A 23,495-nucleotide genomic window follows, 5' to 3' on the forward strand; every position below is an offset into this window, starting at 1 on the left:
TCAGTACCTGTGCTCTAGGAGAGCCCGCTAACTTAATGCATTCAGTATCGAGGCGCAGAATGTTTTGGTAATATTCATCATGATAGTCAAAGCGTTGTCCAAGTATCAAGTAGGCGATGATGTTTGAGACAGCACTATTTAAGGTCACCAGAGGATTGAAAGGTCCTGTTTGAGAGAAAACATGGATATGTATTTAATCAGAAAAAACTTTTTACCACCATTTTCCCCCAGTTTAATGTTTCCAGTTATCTTGCTAACAAATAAGTTTCCCACAACAGTTAACACTGATGTTCTTCACAGAGCATGAAGTTACAAAAAAAAGGTACAAATTCTGATATATGGAGTCATTCTGTAACTCTTATATCAGATTCAAATTACACAGGAAAGAATAAGGAAGGAGCAAAAAAAAAAAGGTCATATGCAAAGGTTCATACCCTTTTCTGCCTTAAAGGCATCACAAAGGTAGACACACTCTTGTTGGATACTGAGCTCAAGGCTTTTCTTCCCCTCTCCAAAGGCTCGCAAATGGGAAACAGTAAACTTCCTATGCATGCGCCATGGGTATCCGTTGCTTAGTGTGACACCTTCATAATATTACACAAAATATTAATTATAAATCATTGTCATTAACAAATCACCAGCTCCTGAATAAAATGTAGATTTAAATGTGTAGGCATAAAGGTCAATAAAGGTCATATATTATAGTCAGTGTACTTACCAATTCCCTTAAAAGTTTTATGAAACAGAGGGACTTGTGGACGTTCGACGAAGTTGTCAATCTGGCCAATCAGGGCCTCCTTTACCATTTTGTATCCAGACACGATTACAGCTTTCTCACTACCCACTCTTAAGCTGAATACATTCCCGTAGACTTCAGCCAACTAAAATTCAAATATAATATATTAAATATAACATATATACCTTGCATACTGTATATTGGACCATAAATGTGTTTTAACATTCAACTTGATAACATCCATCAGCAACATTAACGGCTAAAGCATTTTTATACATAAACTTGGCAATAAATTAAATCAATCCTTTCGCTATAAAAAATAAATAAATAAATAAATAAAAAATAAAAAATGTAAATTGGGAGACATGCAAATAAGTAAATTATGACTTTTGCTCCCACCTTATCCATGGTTTTGAAATCCATTTCAGTGAAGATAGTTCCCAGGAATGGTACAGGCCATGGTCCTGGGGGAAACTTGGGGGGATTTTTGTTTTTGATGATGTCCACAAGAATAATTAAAATTAAAATTAAAATGATCAAGCTTCTGAAATCAAGGCTGTCATATATGAAGTGTAGAATCATGGTGTTGAAGGAGATGGCAGTTTTCCTTTGCCTGAGTGTGTGGACAACAGTGTAACAGAGCTCTGCAGCCTGAAAATGTTTGCGGTATAAGTGATTTTGTCCAGTACTGAGAAATGTAGACCTTGGAGGGGAGGAGGGGAGAGGGATTACATAAGTCACTTGAAATTCCAGGAATAGGGGAGAAAGAGACCACTATGATCTGCAATTTATTTTTTATTTTTTATTTTCTTTTTTTTTTTACCAACAATCCTTTGGAAACATTTATCAAGATAAGCACATGGGATAATGTAAACACACATGGGCAACATCATACTCCTGTCTAACATCTCTCCATTTGCACTTGAAGTCTTCTAAACTTTGTATAAATGGAATGTTCAGTTTAACATTTAGTCTGAACTATAAACATGAATAGTAAAACATTTTCACTTTCTTCAACTTTAATTGAACATGCAAATAATAACAACTGGCTATCCTTTCTCTTCCCCACATGGATTTAATATCTGGTCAAATCCTTAAAATGTAGAATTGTTATTTCATAATAATGTTCAAGGGTGACTCTGATAAATTATTAACTAATAATCACATGCAGGTGTGGTGGTGGGGCAGTATGCTTTGTAATTATTAGTATAGGAATAGAATGCATAGTCATGTCGTGTGTACTAAGATTTCAGAATTAGAATGAGCTTTATTGCCAAGTATGCTTCCATATTCAAGGAATTGTTTTTGGTGACAGAAGCTTCCAGTGCACAAACAATACAACAACAAGACAGAGATAAAAAAAAAAGAAAAAAGAAAAGAAAAAAAACAGAATAAAAATAAAGTGTGAATGGAAGTGCAATTATATATAGAAATACACAATAAGACAAAAATATACATATAGTATGTACAAACACAAATCTGTTATATACAGTGCAAGGGAATGTAATGCAGAAGAGGTAGGATATGTTAAATCATCTAACTGACTATGTATTATACAGTATAATATTTATTATATAATTATATGTATAAAATAAATGGCTGTGTATTACATGTGATTATAGTATAGTTTTAACTGATCATGAGATTGATAGCCTGATGGAAAAAACTGTTCTTGTGCCTGACGGTTCTGGAGCGCAGTGCTCTGTTGCGTCGGCCAGAAAGCAACAGTTCAAAAATGTAGTGGGCTGGGCTGGGTGGGTGGGGTCCAGGCTGATTTGAAAAAGTATTTAGGATATTGCTAGGTTTCATGCACCACAGTGTCAATTTCTGCACATCTCAAATTTTGTATTGTGTTGAATAAAATTCTATGGTTGAAATGACAGTGATGGAAATTATTTTGCAATAAAAAGACCTCCTTTGTCTTGATAAGGCAAATTTCATAACCAACATTTTATGTATCCTGAAAACAATAATGAAAAATAAATTTTTCTGTTTTACAACAGACAATAAAAGTAATCTGCACATATGTGCTGTTTAATTTGAATTTTCTTTGGGTTTTTTTCTTTCTTTCTTTCTTTTTTCAGACATTATTTGTCCCATTTGGATATTTCATCTCAAGCATGATGTTCACTGACACTTTTGTTGACTTGGTTAACAAGTACGTAAACTTTTGAAAACACTTTGTTGGAGGCAAACATTTTTGGGGTGGTGGAAATGATACAACAACTGTGGGACAGAAGTCATTTTTTTTAAATATGCTAGAAATAATTTTCCCACCATAAATATTAAAATAGTTTATGTTTGTTTCATTCTTTTGTTTAGATGACCATAGTTTGAAACAAGTTGTATTTTGTACTTTCATAATGGATTTTTATAGCTTTAAATAGAAAGTCTGCATCTGAGACATGGCTAAAACAGTCAAATCTGTACATAAAAGACAGTTGAAAAGTACCAATGATGATAAAAGATGATGAAGGCCTTCTTAGTCAGTTTAACATGACTGAAATGACCAAATATGTTCATTTTAATACAAATCAACCCCCTGGAACATGTAATTGCTGTTAAAGAAACACCCATAGTTACATGTTACTGTTTACTAGGATGTATATTAATCATGCAATTTTTCAGGATAGAAACTGAAAAACAGACAGAACCCAAATCCACATAACAACACTCACCTGTGACTATAAAAAAAGCATGTGCCTACACATGGCTTCAGCTGTGCGGAGTTTGGTCTGCCAGAATCTGCCACGAAGTGTATTATGGAAGCCCATATCCACCACATGGGGAAATTTTTATATTGTGAGATAAAAAGTAATAATTATTAGATTTAAAATGCGATATTTTCCAAGTCATATGTATGCATGTTGCAAATTACGGGTGTCTAGGGGGTCTCAGACCCCCTTGAATGTAATTGGAGAGCCCCTGGAAAGCAATTCTTGGGGGGTCTAATTTAAAATCATGCAATTCATTAAATATGTATTTTAAAGCAGTTATTTTTTAACGCAGTAGTAATGAATATATTAAATTTGAAATCTGAGCTGATCAGATTGGAGCAGCAGTGCAAATCTCTCTCTCGCGCGCACACTCAATCACTCACACACACACATACTGACAGGTCAATACATTGTAGTAAGAGAGATAGGATGATGTAGGCCTACTTTATGCTGTAAAATAGTGAGGTGAAAAAATAAATATGTGTTCTTCTATTTTCCACATTATTTTTTTAAGTGGGGTCCGCAGCTCAGAGGGAGAGACCCTAAAAGTCGTTGCGTAATTCGCACCATGTATTTATGATACAAAAAGTCATAATTGTGAGACAAAAACTCAAAATTATAACATAATAACTTCAAATTAGGTTCAATTAAGATAAAAAGTAAAAATGTGGAGATAAAAACTCATAATCATGAGATAAAAAGCCATAATTGTTATTGTATAAATGTGTAAATCAATAACATAATTGTAAAGCATTCAAATGTGTTACTCCCAACACTTGTATGTCTCACTATATATTATTGAGGCCGAAGAAACCCCCCGAATCTGGCCATGCAACATCACCTCAGTTAATACATTTTAATTTAAGTCTGACTCTTTGCATATGTGAAGACACTGAATTCAGCTTACACAAAAATCTGTAGTTCATGTGGTTTGCTATTTTAAGACCAACATTTTTTGACCATTCTTCCCAGAACTTTTGGTTTGTACTTAATTTTAAAATGCTATTAATGTTCAAAGGTTATTTACAATGAACATTTTGTATTGTAACACAAAAATTATTTGCAACAATATCAAATAGCATTTAAGTAAATCATGTACACAGTATACTATACTGCCTGACCAAAAAAAAAATCGCATGCTCTAATATTTCGTTGGACCAGCTTTAGCTTTGATTACAGCACGCGTTCTTTGTGGCATTGTTTCGACAACCTTAAGCAACGTCACAACATTTATTTCTGTCCAGAGTTGCATTAATTTTTAGCCGAGATCTTGTATTGATGAGAGTCGAACCACTCCTTAAAATCTTTTCCAGCACATCCCAAAGACTTTCAATGGGGATAAGGTCAGGAATTCATGTGTGAAAATGATTCCTCATGCTCCCTGAACCACTCTTCACAATTTGAGCCCGATGAATCTTGGCATAGTTGTCCTGGAATATGCCCGTGCGGTCAGGGAAGATAAAATCCATTGATGGGATAAGCTGGTCATTCAGTACATTCAGGTAGTCAGTTGACATCATTTTATTGCCGCATAACCTTCCTGAGCCTAGACCTGACCAACTGAATCAACCCCAGATCATAACATGCCTCCAGAGGCTTGTACAGTGGGCACTATGCGTGACAGGTGCATCGCTTCATGCACTTCCCTTCTTACCCTGACGCACCCATCGCTTTGGAATAGGGTAAATCTGGACTCATCAGACCACATGACCTTTTTCCATTGCTCCACAGTCCAATCTTTATGCTCCATAGCATTGAAGTCGTTTTTTCCAATTAGCCTCACTAACAAGTGGCTTTCTTGTGGCCACACATCTGTTTAGCCACACAAGTTCTCGTCACATTATGCATGTGGAAATGCTCTTTTATTCACTATTAAACAAAGCCATGAGTTCTACTGTCCATTTTTTATGATGTGACTTCACCTAGCGTTTTATTGATCTCCGATCATGATCATTCAAAAAAAATTCCGACCACATTTCTTCCGCGAAGCTAATGGTTTACCACAATCCTTCCAGGTTTTAATAATGCATTGGACAGTTCTTAACCCAATTCCACACTGTAAAAAATTTCTGTAATTTTAACGGTAAAAGACTGTAAAAATGCTACAGAAAAAAATAAAATAATTGATTAACGAGTATTAACTGTAAAATATACAGTACAATTGTTTTATATATTTTAAAAGACAATAAAGTAGTTTTTACAATAAAATGTTGTAGAAATGACATTTTTTAGATGTAAAAAGTATGATTTTCCTGTATAATAATGGTAAAAATTTACATTGTTTAACAAGAGAGTACATGTACTTTTTACAGTAAATTATTGTTAAAATTACAGTAAAAAACTATAATTGGGCATTCCCACAATTCCCTGCATGACCAAATGTACGTAACTGATATTAAAAATAAGAAGAAACATAACTATTCCCATAAAATGTAATGAAAAGTAATGGGTTATGCAGGTTTACAGGTTGTTCTGTAAAGTTGTTTATATTTTTACTGTATTTTTTTACATAATTATTCTGGCAACCACAGCGTCCAGGTTTTTTCGGGGGGTAAAAACAACAGGATTTTTTTTTACAGTGCAGCGATTTCAGCAATCTTCTTAGTTGTTTTCTTTGCTTGATGCTGGCCAATAATTTGCCCCTTCTGAAACACAGTAACATCTTTTCCACAACCACGGGATCTGTATTCCAACATGGTTGTTAAAAAATGAGAAGCTACACACTGTGTCAGTTAGGGTTAAAAGAATTATTGCCAGCTGAAACATATTAATCACTGCAATAATGATCCAGTCATACTTAAGTATCTGCTTATTTAAATACAAATGGCGACTTTTTTTGGCCAAGCAGTGTATTTGCAATGACACATTTGATAAACGTATGTGACATAGAGTATATTTATTTATTTATACATCATAAGAAATTATTATCATTAAGACACTGTGAAAACTTCATGGTAATTTACTTTATATTGGACTGTATGTTAACTTAAGCTCTAACGTGGTGACACACAAATGCGGTACGGAGCAGGAGCATATGTAAACCATATCTCGCCATCCAAACTGGGTTCCTCGTCTGGACTTTTAGAGAGAGAGAACTGCTGCAGCAGAGAGGTGAAGAACATGAAGAGCTCCATGCGAGCCAGCTGCTCTCCCAAACACGCTCTCTTTCCTATGTGCAGATAACATCAGATAACTAGTTAAACATCAGGAGGTGTTATGCACAAGTAACAACATAATGACGACAAACTTTGTGATGATGCAGGCATAACATTACAGCTTATTAATTATCATTATTTTGAAAAGGCTAATAACAGCTGACAAAGTCATCTGTGCTTTTCAGATGAGGGTGTACAGAAATCATGAATGACATTTATCTGATGATGTCATTATTTAATACAAATCTATCACAAATTGAGAAGTTATATCAGGTGATATGCTTAACCCTTTAAGCTTGGATGGGCCCACAAGAAAAAAAATCATTATCAAAATGTTAATAACTACAGTCTTGACAAACACAAAATAGGTATCGTTTTAAAGCTTAGAAGTTCTACAATGCATGTGGGCATTACACAGGACACAGGACATTTCTTTAGACTGCCTGGAAGCAGAGTTGTGTTCACAAGGTTGATAGAATGAATGCTTTTGAGGACGAAATAATCACAGAATTTGCCCAAGTTTGCCATGTTAGCGACATCATATCTTTTAAAGATATTTCTGTGCTGTACTTAGAATCTCTACACTTTTTCTGCTACTCTCCCGTGTCTTTGTGTGCATTCGCTAGCGGAGACTTGCGCGCCATTATATAAATTAGTTTTTCCATGTCTGTCTTTTATTATGGTATGATACATCTCCGAAAACCCCTAAACACCCCGTAATGACACAATTGACTGTGACTGGTCACTTTATATGTCAGTTTGATAGCTTTACCTATCTAAATGGGTGGTTCTTGACCATTTGAATCAGCTATAGACCCCAGACCTATGCCGCAGTGGCTACGTGAGACTAATTGCTATCTGGCTACAAACATGTTAATTTTCCTGGATCAGATGACATCATCAGAAATGCTGTAGATTCATGGAATGCTAAACCAATCGGATTGGGTTCAGATGGCTCCAACCAGTGACGATAATCCTCCATATTTGGGCAAAAAGTCATGTGATCAATCACTCTAATTACATATGGCCACCTGGAGATGGCACCAAGTACATGACACAGACACAATGATGACTCAAATGGCACAGAATGAAACTCATCTTGTGAAATCTTATTACTAAAATCATGTCTGCATGCTATGCAAATCTTTAGTCATTCTTGTGTTTCAATGTGTAATTAGTTCTTATGTACAATTATTATGTTTTATTTGTTTGGAGAGGCTTGTGGACACTGTGGAAGGTGTTTTTGGATTCTACGATAAATTATATTTGTAATGTTATAACTTTTGATTGCTTTGTTTTATAAACACAAAATTACCTTATTTACACCTTGAGATATATAATGTCAGTGCAGAAAAATAATTAAAAAAGTTCTAAGCACAAGTTTTTTTTCCAGCAGTTTCTTAGATTGAGAATTTATCATAATCTACATAATTTATTATTATTATTATTATTATTTTATTTTCTCCCCTTTTCTCCCCAATTTGGAATGCCCAATGCGCTCTAAGTCCTCGTGGTGGCGTAGTGACTTGCCTCAATCTGGGTGGCGGAGGACGAATCTCAGTTTCCTGCCTCCGTGTCTGAGACCATCAATCCGCTGATCTTATCACATGGCTTGTTGAGCGCATTACCGTGGAGACATAGCGCGTGTGGAGGCTTCATGCTGTTCCCTGCGGCATCCATGCACAACTCACCACGCACCCCACCGAGAGCAAGAACCACATTATGGCAACCACGAGGAGGTTACCCCATGTGACTCTACCCTCCCAAGCAAGCGGGCCAATTTGGTTGCTTGGGAGACCTGGCAGGAGTCACTCAGCATGCCCTGGATTCGAACTGGTGACTTTAATCGCTGAGCTACCCAGGCCCCCCCATCATCAATTTTTTTTAAAGTTTTCCTTCAAATTATACCAAACACTTGACCCTCCTTCTTTTTTTTATTTTTTTATTTTTTTTAGCAAGTTATTAGCCTTTAATTTTGGGTATGCCACTGAAACAGAAAGTCTTTAAAAACACCCTCAAAACTTATTACCTGCTGAAAATGGTAGGAAAGCACTTTTCTTCCGAAACTGGCCATGTTCATCCAGGAAGTGTTCTGGGTTAAAGGTGTCTGGTGTTTCCCATTCATCTGGATCATGCAGGACTGAAGACAGGTTTGTTGTAATAGAGGTCCCCTAATGAAGAGGGAAGGAAAACAAATGCATTTGTACAACATTCTATTTAGAACCAAAACCTGAATGTCTGACGAACATCAAATCATTGTATTTTATAAACCAACTTAACCTATCCTAGACTATTCTGGAATAGAATAGAATAGAATAGAATAGAATAGAATAGAATTCATACCTTAGGAATGAAGTATCCCCCTAGTGTGGTGTCTTTAGTTGCTCGTTTAGGGAATCCCAGTGGCAGAACATTGCCAAATCTTTGTATCTCATGGATAACAGCATGAGTGTACGGCATGTTAACTTTATCAGCAAAGCAAGGTTGACGTGACTGTCCAATAACCTTGTCTATCTCTTCCTGGACCTTTTCTAAATGGAAAAGACAACACTAATTGTCACAAAGCAGTGAATTTTACAACAATTAATAAATTGTACAACAATTAATTTTTACAATTAATTAGTTTTATGGGGAAGTTGGGACATTCTTTAATATTCTTAAACCAATAAAATGCTTTCACACTCACCCTGTATTTCTGGGAACTTTATCATATAAAGCAGACCCCAGCGTAATGTTGTTGTAACAGTCTCTGTCCCAGCCTCAATCAGATCCAGGCAAGTCACCACTAATCCGTCTATGTTAAAACCAGCCTCAGGATCACTCTCTTTCTGTGAAAAATGGAAATCAATATTTGTTGAATTAAATTACAGTATATAAAATGCCACAAGTGTCTAAAAACATGCATACACTTGGAGAGTACTGTATGACCACCTTAAGTAGATTCAATTACAATTACATTATAATGATGACTGCAAATTTACTGTTTGTAAATATTTCAGAAATCATAAGGAAGCCCATAATGTTTCAAAAGCAATATAAAAGAACATCTTCATTTAATCTACCTTTTTTATCTCTGCCAGGTAATTGTCTACATAGTCACGAGGGTTTGAAGGGTCCCAGTCTTCTCTGTGTTTTCTGACTTCTCCACTCAGAAAACATTTAATCTTCCTATAGTTCTCAAAAATTGTTTGGTGGGGGCCAGGTAAGTAGTCAAAAAGGCGAGGACACACATTGTACAGCTGTATAAGACAACATAGTTTGCACTGAATACAGATTACAGTACATTGCTAGATGCAAAAGACTCTGAAATTAATTATAATTAACTCATAGGAAGACGGAATATCAGAGTAGTTTTGAAATTAATAAACTGTTTATTAATTTTAGGTGCATTTTTTTTTTATGCATTCTGAGGATGCCATCATAAGTCAGTACCTGTGCTCTTGTATAGCCTGTTAACTTAATGCATTCAGTGTCAAGGCGAAGAATGTTTTGGTAATTTTCATCATGATACTCAAAGCGGTGTCCAAGTATCAAGCAGGCGACGATATTTGAGACAGCACCATTTGTAATGAACAGAGGATTGAAAGGTCCTGTTTGAGAGAAAAACATGGATATGTATTAAATTGGATCATTTTTTTCCCACTCCTCTTTGCCTCAGTTTACTGTTGCCAACTACCTTGCTAACAAACAAGTTACAAAACAGGGTAAAGTTCCCAAAAACAACTAGCACTGACATCTTTCATAGAGCATGAAGTCAGCCATAAAAGAAGACACTGTGCAAAAAAGAAATGGAGCCACTCTCAAACTCTTATATTAGATTTAATTTACAGTAAATTATAAAGGATTCCCCTGAGAGACAATAAGGAAGGAACAAAATATGAACTGTATTTACACATATACTGTAGGTCATACCTTTTTCTGCCTTAAAGGCATCACAAAGGTAGACACACTCTTGTTGGATACCAAACTCAAGGCTTTGCTTCCCCTCTCCAAAGGCCCGCAAATGGGAAACAGTAAACTTCCTGTGCATGTGCCATGGGTGTCCGTTACTCAGCGCCACACCTTCATAAAAATTTTTATTATCATTAACAAATGATACTGTTTGCTCCATTTGATAATAAAATATGGTCATATGTAAAGATCAATAAAGGTCAATATGGGCTTTGTACATACCAATACCATTAAAAGTTTTGTTAAACAGAGGGAGATCTGGACGATCAGCAAAGGTGTCAATCTGGCCAATCAGGGCCTCTTTTACCATTTTATATCCAGATGCGATTACCATTTTCTGACTACCCACTCTTACGCTGAATATCTTCCCATAGACTTCGGTCAACTGAAATTCAAAATATAATATAACATACAGTATATACCATACATGTAACATAAATGTGTTTATACATTCAACTTGCTAACATCCACTAGCAACATTAATGGCTAAGCATTTTTATCCACAAACCAAGCACTAAATTAAATCAATCCAAGTTAATTAACAGACTTGCAAATCAATTATGGTAATCATTTAGTTCTCACCTTATTCATGGTCTTAAAGTCCATCTTAGTGAAGATAGTTCCCAGGAATGGAACAGGCCATGGTCCTGGGGGAAAATTGGGAGGATTCTTATTTTTGATGATATCCACGAGAATCAATAAAACAAAAATCAAAATGACTGAGCTTTTAAAATCAATGCTGTCATATATGAAGTGTAGAATCATGGTGTTGAATGAGATGGCAGGTTCCCTTTGTCTGATTGTGTGGACAACAGAGTATTTGAGCTCTGCAACTTATGGATGTTTATAAGTGGTTTTGTCTAGGACTGGGAAATATAGAAATTGGATGGGAGGAGTGAAGAGAAATGACATAGGCCACTCCACATTCCAGGAAGATAATTACAGTTTTTGCAATCAATCCTTTGGAGACATGCATTTATCACAAGGTTAAGTTTGAAGATATGGACATGGGATAATATCAGCATAGGCAGCATAACAGTCCTGCTTGACATGTCTAAATTTAGATGGGAAATGTTCCCAAAAATGTACAGTCTAAATGGTGTGTTGAGTTCAGTGTTGACTCTGAACTGGAAGGATGAATATCAATATATATATATATATATACAGGATTGGAGAGTAACAAAATACATGTAACGGGATTACGTATTTAAAATACAAAATATAAGTAACTGTATTCCACTACAGTTACAATTTAAATCATTGGTAATTATAATACAGTTACATTCAAAAAGTATTTTGATTACTGAAGAGATTACTTTGCATTTTATTGTCATTTGTTTCATTTAACATTTAGTCCTTTCAGATGGAAAACATTTATACATATAAATGATGCGATCCAAAGTGCATTTGAACAGCGGTGAAAACGCTTTCTTATGATGTGTTACATTCATACGAGCAGACAGAGAAGTACGTTTGAAGTAAGTTTGGAGCAGAAGAAATAGAAATAAACCTTGTGTAAATTGTCAGCTTTACGCTAAGCTAAAATGCTATTTCTAGCCATTTTACATGCACGTTACCAGGCATGATAATTTTTTTTTTTTATCAGGAAAGTTCACGTTGGATCATCATTTCTTTGATATTAGGGCAAAAATCTTATTCTTGATCATTTTTGTATTGTTTTCCTGTAACAATATCAAAAAATCCTTAAAATAAGATTAATTAGATTGATCTTGTTTTAGAAACAACACTGCATAAGATATTTAGGTTTTTCAGAGAATGTATTTTTAACGTGTATTTTGTCTTACTGTACTGGAGTTTTTATAGTCAAAACAAGTGAAAAAATCTACCAGTGCTGAAGAAGTAATCCAAAGTATTTAGAATACGTTACTGACCTTGAGTAATCTAACGGAATACATTACAAATTACATTTTACAGCATGTATTCTGTAATCTGTAGTGGAATACATTTCAAAAGTAACCCTCCCAACCCTGTATATATATATATATATATATATATATATATATATATATAAACACTTTTTGCAGCTTTATTTGCACATGCACATAACAGCATTTGGTTATCCTATCTTTTTCCACTTAGATTTTATATTCACTTTAATATGTACAATCACCCCCAGTTTCACAACAGTGTTCAAGGGTGAATCTGAAGAATTATTAACTTGAAACTTATAGTCATGCATGTACATGCTGGTGGGTACGGGCCAGCTTGCTTAGTCATTATTAGTATACAACTTAGTGGTTCTGACCCCGGGTTTGTACGCAGATTTTAAAGTCTGTAGGTTATTTCTAGGTTTTATGCACGTAGATATTTATATTATTGTCATGTAATCAGTTGTGCGTGGCTGTTCTTTATCAACATAGAGGGATAAAATATATCAGCATAGCGTGACATCCATTGGACTCTCTGCCATCTGAAAAAAGATTTTTTTTAAAATCTATCAGACATTTTTTCATCTTCTTTCCTTACGTCATAAGACTCCTAAAACACCCTGATGCTGGACACTGTAGGCTTTTTTGTTTTTTTAAATACACTTACTAAGCACTTTATGAGGCACACCTGTATACAGCCAATCTTGTGGCAGCAGTGCAATGCATAAAATCATTCAGATACAGGTCAGGAGCTTCAGTTAATGTTCACATCATCCATCAGAATGGGGAAAAATGTGATCTCAGTGATTTCGACCACGGCATGATTGTTGGTACCAGACGGGCTAGTTTGAATATTTTTGTAACTGCTGATCTCCTGGGATTTTCACACACAACAGTCTCTAGAGTTTATTCAGAATGGTGCCAAAAACATCCAGTGAGCGGCAGTTCTGTGGATGGAAATGCCTTGATGATAAGAGAGGTCAGCGGAGAATGGCCAGACTGGTTCGAGCTGACAGAAAGGCTACAGTAACTCAGATAACCACCCTGTACAATTGTAGTGAGCAGAATAGCATACACTACTGTTCAAAAGTTTAGAGTCACTTACTCATTCTTTATTTATTTTTTATAATTTTAGAATAATAGCAAAGTCATCAAAACTATGGAATAACATAAATGGAACTATGGGAATTATGTTGTGACTAAACAAATTCCAAAATAAATCAAAACAGTGTTATATTTTAGCATCTTCAAAGTGGCCACACTTTGCCTAGAATTTGCAGAAATGTACTCTTGACATTTTCTCAACCAACTTCTTGAGGTATCACTCTGGGATGCTTTTTAAACAGTATTGAAGGAGTTTCCATCTATGTTGGGCACTTATTGGCTGCTTTTCTTTACTATTTGGTCCAAGTCATCCATTTCAAAACTTTTTTCTTTAATTAAATTGTAGTTTTATAATTAAATAAATTAATATGGTGGCACAATTATATTTTTGTCTACAAAACTAATTTCAAACATTTAAGCATACACCTTCAGATCTAAAGGTTTTTAAGATCATGAGAAACATTTCAGGCAAGTGACCCCAAACTTTTGAATGGTAGTGTGTATATAGACACTACCGGTCAAAAGTTTTTAAACACTTACTCATTCTTTATCCTGATTTTTTTTTTGTTTTTGTTTTTTTTTTTTTCACATTTTAGAATAATAGTAAAGTCATCAAAACTATGGAATAACATAAATGGAACTATGGGAATTATGTTGTGGTCCAAGTCACCAATTTCAAAAACTTTTTTTTTTATTATTACATTTTAGTTTTATAATGAATTAAATTAATATGTTGGCACAATTATATTTTTGTCTACAAAACTAATTTCAAACATTTAAGCATACACCTTCAGATCAAAAGATTTTTAAGATCATGAGAAACATTTCAGTCAAGTGTTTCAAAACTTTTGACCGGTAGTGTGTGTGTGTGTGTGTGTATATATATATATATATATATATATATATATATATATATAGAGTCAAGGGTTGGATTTACCCCTGTCTCTTCAGCCTATTGATGAGCTGAATACATTTACTAGTAATTGTTTTGCATGTGAGTTGCTACTATTTCATTGATCACTTATTCAGTTTAAATAAGAGTTTCATTGTGTTTAAGTTTAAGGTCATTAATTGCTGACACAAATGTTATAATTATGGCATAATTAATTGATTCTATTTTAATTCAATCATTAGTAATTGAATGAGAAAGAGATTTTAGTTATGATCTTATTATTTTCCATGTTTTTATATGGTTCGTAAAAGTAACCATTGCATACAACAAATCTACCTCATGTAATCACTGAACTGAAACATCTAATTTCTTTATGATTTTATTGTCATATCAGATGACTATGTGCCTTTTTAGGCCTTGTGCATGTGTGCTCTCTTTGTCTTTCTCCATGCTCTGTCCTAATTTCCCGCAGATGGCATGGAGGCTCTGCATTCCACCAAAGATTAGGGAGAAAGCCTCCCGTTCTAGAGGAGATAGCACCTACCATTGCAATGTCAAACTCATTCAGTGTTTGGGAACTTGATTAATGTTATGGCTAACTAATTATTGTTTGCACGAAGGTGGAAATGGATCATATTTGTAAAGTGCTAAAATGTTTAAGGTAAGTGACCTATCAGAATCTTGGAAAGTGTTGAACTGTAACACCTCTAATTAAATTTGCATATGACTATAATTGCTTGCAAATGTTTTTGAATGGGTTTCTTTCTCTTTTGTTTTTTTTTTCTCCTTCTCCTTCTGTCTTTCTGAACCCTACTGACTTGTGATACTTATTGGAACTGCAGAGAATAATCAGTAAATTCTCTCTAAATTGATTGCAAACATGAGTCTGAGATTTTATTCCTCAATGTTCATATTGGGGACCCAGCTATTACCCCCTACAATATACATGTATAGAACAATTACTTTTCTTTTTAATTACAGATTTTCATTTACAGTATCTCAATAGCAGTAGGCTTTCAGGGCTGTAGGCGACCTGGACGCAGACATATTGGCTTCAAAGGGAACTCAGTTCACAGTTCTGTAAACTTGCACTCTTTCAGCAAATCACCTGAAATGTAAAAGCCATGTGACTATCACTCTATGACTGTGTTAGAAAGATAAGGCAGCTACCTTGCCACCTCACTGCCCAGTCAGCCTTTACAGGCTTCTGAGGTGCTGTGATGTCATGTGTAATTATCTAAAACAAATTCAAATGAGCTTAAGAAATAACCCAAAAAAAAAAAAAAACCAGTGCTTATTTCTCAGTAAAAAAAAATAAAACAACAAAAAATTGTATATGTGTATATATACTGTATATGTGACATATACAGCATTTATACATCAGAACAAATAGCCACAAGCATTAAAACATTGTCAAACGCTAAACATGCACTGTGGACTTTATGGAAACATGCGGAATAACTAGTGGTACAGGGTACAGTAACAGGTATTGGAAGATGTTCGGACACAATAGTTATCAGAAAACATGCATTGTGTCAGATTTATTGACTTTTTTTTTGCAAAGTCTTTGTCTTTTGTATCTTGTCAAAATTACAACTGCTGTGCTACAGTAGTATTATGTATGACTGGGAGTATAAGGGTAGGAAAACACCGAACCTGTCTTTATAAAGATTCATAAAGACATAATACATAAAACAGACCAATAATAATATTTTTATTACTTCAACTTTGTTCATAAGCTCACCTATAATGCTTCACTTGTAACACAAAATCACATTGGGGACAAACAAATGCGGAAAGGAGCAGGAGCATATGTAAACCATATCTCGCCATCCAAACTGGGTTCCTCTCCTGGACACTTAGAGAAAGTGAATCGCTGCAGCAGGGAGGTGAAGAACAGGAAGAGCTCCATGTGAGCCAGCTGCTCTCCCAAACATGCTCTCTTACCTATAAGCAGATGCCATCAGGTAAATTTAAACATTAGAAGGTCAGTGTTTCCCATTAATTACCAAGACTGTGGTGACCCCTGTTACCTATCTAGAAACAGCTGTGGCCTGTTTGATTGACAGGTGGTGTATGTATGTGTGCTGAACATGCACGTGTTCCAAAAATGCTTGCGCTAATGTGCACCTGAATGGTCAAATACATTACAAGTGCCCATCTTGGTGAGGTATTCATGTAAACAGAGAGTGATGTCTAAAGTGAACGTAAACAGCAGAGAAAAAAAGCGTATTTGTATTAAACTGTCGGTCTTGTAAGTATAAATGTAAGTTAATAGATCTGCTGCCGTCTAGTGTGTCATTATAGTAATCAAACAACCATAACAAGAAAATGAGAAAACACTCACTGCTCTTGAATGGGTAACTTTAGTAGCTTTAAAAAGTATTAATGTATTATAATCGTACAGTGAAGACCAGTAGTAGTTTTAAGTTGCATTTCATTCTGAATGTTTACTTGAATATTTGATAGCCTAGTGCTGTTAAAAACTTTTAAAGCTGTTAAAAAAAGCACTGAATTTTCTTAATTTGTATTTTTTGTTTTATTATTTTTAATCCATTTCTATTCATTGCTGTTTTTTATTGTTATTTTATTGCTGACTGTTTACTAGTCTTGAATAATTACTTAAGAACCTGAAAACATTCTTCCATAATTTACATATTAGTGTTATTATTTGTTGTGGTTTTGAAGCTGGTAAAGAGAATCGTCAAATTTCACTACCAACTACTGAAAGTTTGGTATTGTGATAATGTAAGCCTTTATTGTACATGGTAGATCTTGCTGCAATAACATGATGAAAAAGTAGATCTCTTTCCATAGAACTATGAGCACCCCTGCTGTAAATGATGCCGATGGAGGCTTTCCTTTATTTGACTACCATACGTAACATAAAATATTTATCATTGGACAATAACCTCCTCCCCTACCCAGTGCAGTTTAAATTCTGTCACAGAGAATTGAGTTGATTGCATAGGTACACTATTAGGTTGGGCATCGGTCATAATTTTAGAAAAATATACAACATAAACTTTGACATGTTACTTGAGCATCTAACTTAAATGTCCTTTTTTCTCTCCGGACAAGTAACTTTTTTACTCAGACAAGTGAATGACCAATTTACTTGTCCGGAGGACAAGCACATAACAATGCTTAAAGTCAAGCCCTGGCTCAAATGTATGCTCTAGTTAATTTTGTGTTTTGACCATTTGTGAACTCCGTTAAACTCTGTCTCGTTTATGCTTTATGGGTGTGACTTTCTTGCTGTGTTATCACCATTCATATCTATACAAGCAATGTGTTTATGATTGAATTACTACTAGAGCACAAAATTGTTTACAAGAGCACAAAGTTCTTCATAGATCTAGCCTCTTAATTTTGCTCTCAAAGTGCACCAGATTGATGCATTTAACTTTAAAATGTACAAAATTTTCTTCCAGGGTAGCATGCCCCCGAACCCCCCTAGAGGGTCCAAGGTCCACCCACCACAGTCTCGCAAAATCCTGTGGGAAAAACTGGATTTAAAATTGTGAATAAAATTCTGATGATGCAGGAATTACATACATAAAAAGCAGTAAACTGTGCATTTTAAAAGGAGTATTGTGACACAAGTACATTTTATTATATTGACTATGGTGTGAGTGGGATATTAAGCTTCTCATGTGAAGTTAAAACTTCATTAAACTTGTGCAGTTGTTTGGATCCTCTGTATTTAATACCAGAAATCAATGAATGAAGTTTGTCTGATAATTTCTGTGTTTCCACCAGACTACTGGAGTGCAAATCGGCACTCTGAATTATTATATACAAGCATATCTCATATTGAGATGTCAGTATATCAGGTGTAATGCAAAATATTACCTGCTGAAAATGATTGGAAGGCATCTCTCTTCCGAAACCTGCCTTGTTCATCCAGGAAGTGTTCTGGGTTAAAGGTGTCTGGTGTTTCCCATTCGTGTGGATCATGCAGAACTGAAGACAGGTTTGTTGTAATAGAGGTCCCCTAATAAAAATGAGGGAGAAGGGAAACTAATGCATTTGTACAAGATCCTCTATAGAACCAAAAACTCAATGTCTGAAATTTTTACATTAAAGGTGCTGCAAGCGACTGTTTCATGGAAAGGTTTGCAAAAAAAATGTCCTACGGTCACGTATTCCCTGATTGTGCCTAGACCTTTATGTTGAAATTCTTGTTGCCTAGTTCCCCGTTCCTGTTTCCTGTGTTAGTTGTGTAGTCCTTTGTAGTTTCATTTTTTGAATGGCTTACCCTGATTGTTTCCCCAGGTGTTCCTCCTTCCCTTGTTTTCCCTTGTGTATTTAAGCCCTTGTTTCCCCTGGTTTCTTGTTTAGTCTTTGCATATGTTCTGTTATGCTCTGTGCCTTGTTCCCTATGTTTGTTTCTTTATATTCTGAGTTACTTTGTTTACCCTATTGTTTGATTAAAAGCTGCATTTAGACCTTTAATCCTCGCCTGCCTTGTTACACCTACTTCCTGAAAGATAATGAAATAATGAAAGATTAATGAAATAAGTGTTCTGGGATATCTCACCTGTCTCTGTGACCGCTCTAGACCCTGTAAACAGAAAACAAAAATGTGTCCGTGGGCTGTGGTCTCTGATGCTTTCTGCCTGTCGAACATTTTGCGCGTTCTCATATTATTGTAGTTGCAGCTAATTATTGAGGCTTAAAGCCATTATTATGCCATGTTTTTCATCCCAGTTTTCAGTTTAGGTAGGTAGCTATTTTGCAACTGTTGTGTTTGACAACCTTGGGATGACGGTCTTCTGCTCGGTGTCGGTCTCCACGGTATCATTGATGTGTGCGGTTTTGGAAAGAGGGGGAGTGGCTAATTCAACGGCTCGGTTCGTGGAAATTCCAGAATGGCAAAATCACTTACAGCACCTTTAAAATATCAGATCATTGTACTATATATCCACCAAAATATGCTAGACTACAATAGACTAAGCTAAGAACTGAATAGAATTCTTACCTTAGGAATAAAGTATCCCGCTAGTGTTGTGTCTTTAATAGCTTGTTTAGGAAATCCCAGTGGCACAACGTTGCCAAATCTTTGAATCTCATGGATAACAGCATCAGTGTACGGCATGTTAACTTTGTCAGCCAAGCAGGGCTGTCGTGACTGCCCAATCACCCTGTTTATCTCTGCCTGGACCTTTTCTGAATGGAAAAGATGACACTACCAGTGTAATAGGTGTTTGAAATTTTCAAGCAAACCAATTCATGCAAAGTTCCTGGCCATTTATTGAATCCATGTGCAAACTGACTTGCAGAAGTCTACTAACATATTCAATCAGCAATTATTAGTTTTGAGCTCCTTGTTGTCAACATCACAGAAGACCTAAGCTGGTCTCACAAGTCAAAAATATAATTTAATATGACTAAATGAACTTGACCCTCAAAAATAATTTTAAGGGTCAGATCAAATAGAAATAGCATCTTTAGATAACAACTCCATGTAACCACTTTTTCAGTGTATTTTTCCTCTGGTAAGCTAATTCAATTCAATTTAATTCAATTCAATTTCACTTTATTGTTGGAATCTCTTCCAAAATTTGTCTCGCATCCCACAGCGTTTACTGTCTCACATCAATTCACATCAATATAATGAGTATCCAAGACATCTATTTGTATACAGTAGATGTCTCAAAAAGGCCAGGTCCATTCTGACAGGCTCAAATCTTCTGAGTCATTGTCTTTTTCCCCTATTCTATCTGAGAAACAGAATAGAAGCATCCAGGCAAAAAAAAACAACAAGCTACGGGACAGCTTCTTCCCACAGGCTAAACGACTGTCCTTCCTTAACTATAAGAGTGCCATTCACTTTCATACAAAACACTCCTCCTGAACGGTTAATACTATACTCATACTAAGTGCTAGTAAACTAATTTGATTGTTGTAAACAATTTTTTTTTATTCATTTACATTGCATGCACATACCACTTTATAATTTTATAGTTTAACGCATATCATTGTCAACAAGTACTGCTGTTTGCTGTGTTGTTGCACAGTTGACAAATAGAACTTGGAGTTAAATAGTCACAATGAATGAAACAATACAGCACATTAGTCCTAAAGCAGGGAATTTGGGATATTCTGTAATATTATTACACCAAAAAAGAATACTTTAAAATGACAACCTATTGCCTTCACACTCACCCTGTATTTCAGGAAACTTTATCATATAAAGCAGACCCCAGCGCAATGTTGTTGTAGCAGTCTCTGTCCCAGCCTCAACCAGGTCTAGGCAAGCCACGACTAAACTTTCTGTATTAAAATCAGCCTCGGGGTCACTCTCTTTCTGTGAAAATGAAAATTGAAATAAAATGGAAATTGAATTAAAGGAATACTTTACACAAAAATGAAAACTGTCATTTACTCACTCCTCTGATTCTGTTGAAGTCTTTTTTTATATAATGAAAGTCAACAGGACTGGAGTTGTCAAGCTCCAAAAGAGCATCATTAAAGTGGTCCAAACTACTTATATTTATATATTCCAAATTTTCTGAAGCCATGCAGCTTTGAGTGAGGAACAGACTGAAAATATGTCATTATTAAAAATCAACAGGTCAGAAGGTTCAGTTAATGTTCACATGAACCATTAGAATGGGGAAAATGTGATCTCAGTCATTTTGACCATGGCATGACTGTTGGTGCCAGACAGGCTGGTTTAATTATTTCTGTAACTGATTTTCATGCACAACAGTCACTAGTTTACTAAGAATGGTGACAAAAAAACATCCAGTGAGCGGCAGTTCTGCGGACAGGAAAGCCTTGTTGATGAGAAAGGTCAACGGAGAATGGTCAGACTGGTCAGAGCTGACAGAAAGGCTACGGTAACCCCTCTGTACAATTGTAGTGAGCAGAATAGGATTTTGGAATGTACAATACGTCGAACCTTGAGGCGGATGGGCTACAACAGCAGAAGAAATTTATTAGGACCATAGTGTTTCTACCAAAGTACTAAGTGAGTGTACTTTTATTGTGATTTTGTTTTTTCATTTTGGAGTTTGACAGTCCTCATTTACTTTCATTTACAAGGAAAAGAGTGGTCAGGACAATCTGCAAAAATTCACCTTTTGTGTTCTGCGGAGGAAAGAAAGTCATATGGCTTTGAATTGAAATGCATGGCTCTCTTTTTTTTTTTAAATATCCTCTTAGGTTGATCAAATGGCAATATCAAAAGAATGATAAATGCAAATTCTGTTTGTTTATCTTCCAGAATTAAGAATTCAGCTGACAGTATTTCAAAAACATAATAAAAGAAAATCTTAATTTTGATTACCTTTTCCATCTCTGAGAGGTAGCTGTCTATGTAGTCACGAGGGTTTGAGGGATCCCAGTCTTCTCTGTGTTTTCTGATCTCTCCTCTCAGGAAGTCTGTGATCTTATTGTAGTTGGCAAACATTGTTTGGTGGGGGCCAGGTAAGTAGTCAAAAAGGCTCGGCCACACATTGTACAGCTGTAATAGACAACACAGCTGACGATGAATACAGATTATGTGGTTTAATGCAAAATAATTTTCTATTCAATAACTTATTAGGAAGTTAGAATATCAAAGAAGTGTCTAGAGTCCCTACCCAGAACAAACTGATGCAATAAAATCTCTTAATTTTTAACGGCCATTTTTCTTAAATTCTATGTGAGGATGCCATCATGAGTCAGTACCTGTGCTCTAGGAGAGCCCGCTAACTTAATGCATTCAGTATCGAGGCGCAGAATGTTTTGGTAATATTCATCATGATAGTCAAAGCGTTGTCCAAGTATCAAGCAGGCGATGATGTTTGAGACAGCACTATTTAAGGTCACCAGGGGATCGAAAGGTCCTGTTTGAGAGAAAACAGTTTAATATATTCAGTAACTTCACAAATTCTTTACAGCTGCCACAACAGCATTATGTCCTACAAAGAGCATCCGAACAATAGTTCACTATGCAAAAAAGAAATGGAGCCACGTCCCAATCCATTTATTAGATTGAAACATTTATTACAACTCTTTTTTTTAGATTTTACTTGCACTGTAAGTGACTCCCGAATATATTGAAAAAGGAAGGAACACAAAAGGTATTGTAACTCTCCAAAGTTAGTTACACATTTAGTCATACCCTTTTCTGCTTTGAAGGCATCACATAGGTAGACACACTCTTGTTGAATACTGAGCTCAAGGCTTTTCTTTCCCTCTCCAAATGTCCGCAAATGGGAGACAGTAAACTTCCTATGCATGCGCCATGGGTATCCACTGCTTGATATAATACCTTAATAGAATGACACATGAAGAATTTCAATAACTAAAAGGATTCAAGTTTGTGTATCATTAACAAATCATCAGCTTTCCAAATTAATGAAATATAGTCTTATTGTTAGGCATAAAGTTTAATTTGGTCAATGTACTTACCAGTTTTCTTAAAGATTTTGTTAAACAGAGGGATACTTGGACGGTCAACGAAGCAGTCAATCTGCCCAATCAGGGCCTCCTTTACCATTTTATATCCAGATGCGATTACCATTTTTTCACTGCCCACTCTTAAGCTGAATACATTCCCGTAGACTTCAGCCAACTAAAATACAAAATACACTATTTACAATGTACAGGTGCATCTCAATAAATTAGAATGTCGTGGAAAAGTTCATTTATTTCAGTAATTCAACTCAAATTGTGAAACTCGTGTATTAAATAAATTCAATGCACACAGACTGAAGTAGTTTAAGTCTTTGGTTCTTTTAATTGTGATGATTTTGGCTCACATTTAACAAAAACCCACCAATTCACCATCTCAAAAAATTAGAATATGGTGACATGCCATCAGCTAATCAACTCAAAACACCTGCAAAGGTTTCCTGAGCCTTCAAAATGGTCTCTCAGTTTGGTTCACTAGGCTACACAATCATGGGGAAGACTGCTGATCTGACAGTTGTCCAGAAGACAATCATTGACACCCTTCACAAGGAGGGTAAGCCACAAACATTCATTGCCAAAGAAGCTGGCTGTTCACAGAGTGCTGTATCCAAGCATGTTAACAGAAAGTTGAGTGGAAGGAAA

At 35.5% G+C, this 23,495-nt stretch overlaps 1 protein-coding gene across 7 annotated transcripts in view; it reads right to left on the reverse strand.

Annotated features, from left to right (window-relative positions):
* LOC127456743 (cytochrome P450 2J2-like) overlaps positions 1–23,495 on the reverse strand; it is a 28,366-nt gene that overhangs the window by 2,994 nt on the left and 1,877 nt on the right. For 2 of the 7 annotated variants that reach the window (XM_051725292.1, XM_051725298.1), the window contains 8 exons: positions 22,851–23,013; positions 22,561–22,710; positions 22,125–22,282; positions 21,742–21,918; positions 20,616–20,757; positions 19,429–19,616; positions 18,300–18,441; positions 15,313–16,391 (listed from right to left, as the gene is read on the reverse strand). In XM_051725292.1, coding sequence (XP_051581252.1) covers positions 16,216–16,391; positions 18,300–18,441; positions 19,429–19,616; positions 20,616–20,757; positions 21,742–21,918; positions 22,125–22,282; positions 22,561–22,710; positions 22,851–23,013 — 1,296 coding nt within the window. In that variant the 3' untranslated portion in view covers positions 15,313–16,215. Of the gene's footprint in view, positions 1–7; positions 166–434; positions 585–718; positions 882–1,135; positions 1,397–5,624; positions 6,623–8,630; positions 8,780–8,951; positions 9,140–9,294; positions 9,437–9,670; positions 9,848–10,040; positions 10,199–10,520; positions 10,671–10,781; positions 10,945–11,141; positions 11,857–15,312; positions 16,392–18,299; positions 18,442–19,428; positions 19,617–20,615; positions 20,758–21,741; positions 21,919–22,124; positions 22,283–22,560; positions 22,711–22,850; positions 23,014–23,495 lie in introns of those variants that run through there. The other 5 variants (XM_051725296.1, XM_051725294.1, XM_051725297.1 and 2 more) reach the window with 5 other exon arrangements.

Source organism: Myxocyprinus asiaticus, chromosome 19 (assembly GCF_019703515.2).
Source record: "Myxocyprinus asiaticus isolate MX2 ecotype Aquarium Trade chromosome 19, UBuf_Myxa_2, whole genome shotgun sequence".
NCBI lineage: Eukaryota > Metazoa > Chordata > Actinopteri > Cypriniformes > Catostomidae > Myxocyprinus > Myxocyprinus asiaticus.